The 6,690-nt window shown below is 27.5% G+C and overlaps 1 protein-coding gene across 2 annotated transcripts; it reads right to left on the reverse strand.

The window, feature by feature from the left end:
• Positions 1 to 151: 151 nt before the first annotated feature.
• LOC126852751 (transmembrane protein 164) lies at positions 152 to 6,039 on the reverse strand. Of its 2 annotated transcripts, none has more exons than XM_050597894.1 (7): positions 5,901 to 6,039; positions 5,209 to 5,553; positions 4,987 to 5,103; positions 4,838 to 4,916; positions 4,572 to 4,672; positions 4,126 to 4,487; positions 152 to 3,854 (listed from the first exon to the last, which is right to left on the reverse strand). In XM_050597894.1, the coding sequence occupies exons 2-6, from the start codon at positions 5,524 to 5,526 to the stop codon at positions 4,179 to 4,181; spliced, it is 924 nt and encodes a 307-aa protein (XP_050453851.1). In that variant the 5' UTR covers positions 5,527 to 5,553; positions 5,901 to 6,039; the 3' UTR covers positions 152 to 3,854; positions 4,126 to 4,178. The 2 variants fall into 2 exon arrangements, with proteins under 2 accessions (XP_050453851.1, XP_050453850.1); XM_050597893.1 differs by lacking the exon at positions 5,901 to 6,039 and adding an exon at positions 5,722 to 5,878.
• Between the last annotated feature and the right edge of the window lie 651 nt (positions 6,040 to 6,690).

Genomic DNA, 6,690 nt, shown 5'->3' on the forward strand with positions numbered 1-6,690 from the left:
ATAAGATTAAGAAGTATAATTGCATATTTTTTTGTACAGCATGTATAAAGGCAACACGCGCGCGAAATATACGATATATAAAATCGTGAACAATTTACATACTGGCGATGTATTTTACACAAGCCAGGCAATACTGTCAGTACAATACAAATGAGGCTGAAACTGACGGGAAATTTATTCTCGATCATAATTGCAAGAAATACAATCTAAATTACAATATCAATAAATAAGTGCGCTCGCAGCAGACATTCGAAAATTTGAACGTATAATGAATATATAATAATACATATGCACAAAATATCCCACAGTCTAATTTTCGATTACTACATTAGTAACTTAACACTCAATCATCATCAATTACAAAATTAATGTAGGAATTGAAAGTAGACTAACACTGCGAAAATGAAAAGATAAAAGAAATTACCTGCTAATTTCACACAAATCACAAAACTTATACAATAATTTATAAAATAATTGTCAAAATACATTGTTATATTTGTTTATATATTTTTTATCTATCTCTTTTAATTTAAAAAATAAAAGGAATTAAATGCTTATGTGAGATATTCTGTGTACGTATACGTACGCGCTGCATATTACATAGTGTGCGTTTCGTTTCATGCATGGTGCGCATAATGCATCGTCTCATTTATTTTTTTTTTTCATATGTTAATGTGAATGTTAAACAGAAATAAATGATGCATCATGCTTGAAACGGAATGCAACTATATATTGTTATTGTTATATAGAATTATTCTTAAAATAACTATATACAAACAACGAAACTGCAAATTTATTTTATCGCGCGTTAGGAAAATATTGCTTGACTTTTAAAAGAATATTGCCATCATATCAAACACATTAGAAATTCATTAAGTAAAAGAATACACAATCACATTTTTTAACTTCTAAGTAGTAATATCTAATAAGAATTATCATTGGCAATATATCATATATCTATGTGATTCATCTTATCTAAGGAATTAATCTTTTGGTATGAAATTAATGATTATATATATAAAACATTATAGCTTTCCATTAATTTAATTCCCTATTATGCTTATTTGATGTACAATAATTGTATTAAGAAAACCTATACACAAATGAGACATCTTTTAATAAGTGTGTGCAATGGACATTTTTCTCACAAAATACACTATTCATTTTAATATAAATTAGTTAAATAAATCTTACATATTGGATATAAACAAGTCAAACAAAAAATTAAGTTTCAAATATATCATTAATTAAATAAAAAAATTATAAAATAATGGAATATTAATAGCAAATGGCTATGTCCTAAAAAATGGAATGTTAACAAAATATATTTATTTATGTAAATATATGAACTGGTTAATTATCTTCATTCCAACTCTATATGTACTTTTTTTTCATGTATGCAAATTTTTTTTCTATCATTATAATAATAGGTTTCACAAGCATTGGATAATATTATATTTTGCAATATAAAGTTTTTGAAGATAATTGAAGATAATTCTTTTTATATTATCTGCAATATCTTCGCATTCGTTATATAGCAATTATATAAAAAGTGTATTACTCTAGCTTTTCATAACAAATAAAAAATATTATTAAATAATATTATTAAATAATAATAGTACATTATATTGCTTTTTGAAAATTTGATATAATTTACATGCACAAATTTTCTCATTTAAAATATTTGCAATCTACTAATCAATTGCATTAATCTAAATATTAACGTTCACAATGACAATCTTTTCTTTGAAACAATCATTCACATATATAAACAATTTCAATACAAAATACAAATAAATTAATATAAGAGAATACTTTTATATAATATTATGTCTCAAAAATAATCTTACTGTTGTAGTTTAATTTGTGAGATACTAGATACTAGTATACAATGCAATACTAGTGTACAATGCAAAAATTGGAACATTCTCGTGCAAGAATTATGATTTTCTCTTTAGGTCAAAAATTAATATTATTTGTGATATATTTTATTATGTTATATCCTAAAAAGATTTCTATATAATCAAACTCTTATATTTAGATTACAAGAGCGCCATGTTAATTGTCTTCATATCATAAGTAATACTATAGCATTGTTAACATTATTATTATCAATATCATTTTTAATACCGTAACATAAATTCTATACTATATCTAGCTACACTCGTCGAAAAATAAAGTTATTTCTTGTATGGCAGCTTACTGAAATTATGGAACTTTACTCATTTTTATCTAATTCTATACGATTAATAAACATAGGCCGTTTCCATATCTGCGGCAATGTTTTCAAAACTGACTATTATACAAATATTCATATATGATCATCACAATCATTTCATATATGAAAGATGTTTCATTTGAAAACATATAAAATATAGATAATATATATTCCACATTTACATGTGTGTGTAAAAGCATTATTCAAAATAGTTACAATTTCTGTTTATTTTAAAGGATTAATTTATAATTTGCACGTGTTATACAGTTTTTAAATACGAAGTCGTGTTAAGTAGCGTAACTATGTATTTTCATTTTATATCTGTACTTTATTCCTACTTTCTTTATTGCATAATATACCATACATACTATAAAAAGTATATCTTTTAAAATTTTCTCACTATATTACATTAGTGCAAATATATTTCTATATATGAGAACGCGTATAGTAAAGGATTAAATCGTAGGAACTGTCATATAAAAATATTTTTATATACATGACCAGTTTCGCAAATAGAATTATGCTTTTATTAAAATAAAAGCATTGAATATGTGCTACATAAATTGTTTTGTCAGCTCTTTATGGAGCTTCTGGATTATTATTAATCAAACATAAAAGACAATTTTTGTTGTCAAAATATTATGTGGCTACATCATATATATATTTTTAAACTGCAAAAGAAGATTTCACAATTTGTCTTCCTTATAGGCAGTATTAGTTATAAATCTTCATGCTCAATACATTCATGCAAATTTTTTTATAATTTAGACAATATGTATTTAAACAGTGTTTATCTCAATATGAAATACAATTAAAATTATAATTTTCAAAAATACTTGTAGAAATTATGATTGAAAAAAAGAAGCAAAAATAAAAATTAGTCTTATATTCTTTAAATAATGATTAATATAATATTAATAATACAACACATGAATATAAATAATTAGATTATTAATAAATTTAAACAAAATTTTTTCTGTTTACTTATTATCATCATGTGTTTTCAGAGCAGATATTAAGCTATCTTAATGCATTTCGAATTATATTATTAAGAAAATTCACCATAAAATCTCAAACTTTTGCCTACCTGTTATATTATGTAGATATAATATTGCAGTTTCGTTATTTGAATATTTTCATTTTTATTTCACACAGCAAAAGTGAATGTAAAAATGCATGAGATGGTTCATTTATAATGTATTTTTACTTAGTAAAAGATATATAATGTAATTATAAGATTGCCTATGTATGATTAACTATTATTGGATGTCAGCTTAAGCCTCACACTATCTCTGAGATTCTTAATCTATGCACAGCACTAGGCATGATAAGCATTTGGACAGAAATTCATATTTCAAATTGACTATTTATCGATCAGTATCTGATAGACTAATGAAACCAATATGATCAACAATTGTATCAAGTTATTTGTTTAGTATTTTTTTCTGTATTAAGTTTTCTTGAGTTTAAATTCAATAAAAAAAAATGTATAATGGGAATATATTAATCATCGCGTTATGTGTTTAGTGTATAATGAAAAGTTAAACTTATACAATCTAATTTTCTCCCTTTTTTATCGACTTTCCTATAGATGATGTTTAAAAATTGCATAACAGATATAATTAAATGCGTTAATCTGCAAGGAAAAAATCTAATATTCCCATATATCCTCTTACATAAGAACTAATATCGGCGCGATTAATAACGCAAATGCATATTGTAATATAAAAAGATATCATAAAATTATTAAAATTCTCAACATCATATTTAAACTATCACAAAATAAAAAAAAATATATATATAATATATATTTATCTTATATATATATATATATATATATATATATATATATATAAATATATATATATATATATATATATATATATATATATATATATAATACTCACTCGATCAAGACGAAGTGTCATATACCTTTGATATAACAATTCCCGCCATCAAATTAATCAAAATGTGTATGGCCATTTCCTGAGGTATTAGAGTCTTCATGTAATTTCTCATTCTGTTCCTTTGTACAATTCTTCTTTGAAATTGTACATTCTAATGTTGATTCTAATGTTGATTCTAATGTTGACTTAACTTTAGTTAGTGAAAATTTGGTTAAGAAAAAATTGGATCCACAACTAAAGAGTTTAGATAATGTGGGGCACAATATTGCTTGATGAGTTACTGCCCATATTCGATAATTTTGACCTTCAAATGGATCCAAAACAGCTGCGCACAACATGTGACTAAGATTCACCTGTACAGGCTATGCAAAAAAAAAATATATTCCAAAAAATATTTTTAAAGAGTTAAATCTATAATATTCAGATAATAAGTCTGATATACAAACCAAGGCAACACTTTGAAGAATCCAAAAGTGATATCCTGCATTGAGGCCATAACTGAGGACTGACCAGCTCATATCAAAGAAAGGCTCAATATTATATACACCTAGCATATAATCAAAACAGTAAATGTAAAGTTTAAAATTGCTGCTCTTAAAATATTCAAATAGCAAAAAAATTATATGTGATATAAAAAAATGATATAAACAAAATGACTATGAATTGATCGATATAGATTCTATTGATGTTGTATTTAAATATAGATAATTACCTCCAATCTTCAACAAATAATATGGTATTACTAGCATCAAACCATGTTGAATATAATACATTGCTTTATCTGCAAATATCTAAAAAAAAAACACACATTTTTATTATTCAAAAATGCATTTTACTTGATGCTAGTATGCTATAACTTACAATTCTAGATTCTGTTTCTGGAAACAAATATGCCAATACTGGTCCATTCAATAGATTCAAATGTATCCTGAAGATAGCAGTGACTGTTGGACTAGGATCTGCAGCCAGCAGATACAACTATATAGCAACAAAAGAAATATATTAATAAAAAAATTTAATTCAACATCCAGTAGAGAGTATCAAGTTAATTTAACTTAAATTAAGACAATAAATCAAGCTTACCTGTAGCGCTGTTGTAATATGACACGGATTTAACAAATATATGACAGTCCTGCTAGTAAACTTAAAACCAATCTCCATTCCTAGGACTAGTGACATTAGAATTAGCAAGATTCGTCTGCCTACATAGTCCTGATTGACATAGGCTACTTTCTTTGGCAATGTTACATGTTTGAGGCCCCATACAATGCAGGATATAATAAATATAGATATAAATAGTGTTTCTATTATCTTTCGCTTCAGAGACAGGTAATTCGCGCATTCTGGACCAACATTGCGCGGTATAGAGCTGTTTATACCATCGTATGCCCACTCGAACATCGTCTTAAATTAATTTCTCCTTTGGAACTAAAACAATATGAGAGCAATTCTGTAGTATATTTTCTAGCGATCGAATGTAGCATACATGACATACATGAAAATGTGGCAAGGCCATGAACGTGACAAACGTGACAAACAAAAAGGAAAGATACCGAAGGTATTATCATTATTATTATGCAGATATTTTTTACTTACATATATTATACATCGTAAAAAAAAAAACCGGTTATAAAGTAATTTTATTGCACAATAATTACGTTGATAAAATCAAATAAGGTTAAATGTTAATGAAAGCTCTTATCCAAGTATGAGGCTTTAATTATCGATCTCGCTGCTAAACTGTCAATCATTTCGCACGTGTATAATCATGATACCTAAAATAAAAAGGTTCGGAAGCAGTGTCGTCCGCCGAAACGTGATCCGTGTTTGCGACGTGTCCACACTATAAATCAAAACAATTTACAATACGCCGGACTGTCAAAGTGGGCTTAAGTCGAGGTATTCGAAACCTCCCCCTCAACTGATTCGAATCAAAATCGATTGACCGATACTGTCGGTAAAGAGCAAAATTGTTCTGCGGGTAAACCGACTAATCTTGACATTTTGTCGTTCATCCTACAGATAACGACACGTGCATCAAAGAATGCATAGAATTACGTTTCACTTGGCGATCACAATTCTCGCGAGCATTATCTGTCTTTGTTCAACTATCGACAAACAACAAGGAGGAAATGACGCCACGATGCATCGCGATCGCCAAGTGGAACAAATTGTAGTTTCAAAGTTACCGCAATAGGCAACTCCGCCATGTTGATTACGCGCACGTCACGTGACATTCGAAAAGTAACATCGTCGCGAGTCCCGCGCGAGTCGAGCAGTTTTATACGCATTTATCGTACCGATATCTCACGCCGATCGTGATAATATATATCGGATATATATCGAGAGCCTCGTATGAAGGATTAATCAATCATCATATTTCGTATCGTATATCGACGTTGAAGCTCGTATCGATGCCAAAATCAGTGAAGTCTAGTTCGATAACCTTAAATGCAATGAGTCGGTTGCATATACGCATCCTCTATGTCCTATGTCATACTATCACCATCAATATATCATATATCGGAAGCGACGAATGAATTATGTAGGATCGTCGTATTGCTT

Source organism: Cataglyphis hispanica, chromosome 11 (genome assembly GCF_021464435.1).
Source record: "Cataglyphis hispanica isolate Lineage 1 chromosome 11, ULB_Chis1_1.0, whole genome shotgun sequence".
Lineage (NCBI taxonomy): Eukaryota > Metazoa > Arthropoda > Insecta > Hymenoptera > Formicidae > Cataglyphis > Cataglyphis hispanica.

Bases quoted from the DNA above. Each gene is read 5' to 3' on its own strand.
- LOC126852751 (XM_050597894.1), bottom strand. From the start codon at position 5,526: ATGTTCGAGTGGGCATACGATGGTATAAACAGCTCTATACCGCGCAAT. The intron at 4,917-4,986 runs GTAAGTTATAGC...TTTTTTTTTTAG, and splicing joins CAGAAACAGAATCTAGAATT to ATATTTGCAGATAAAGCAAT. The intron at 4,673-4,837 runs GTAATTATCTAT...ATTATATGCTAG, and splicing joins TTATTTGTTGAAGATTGGAG to GTGTATATAATATTGAGCCT.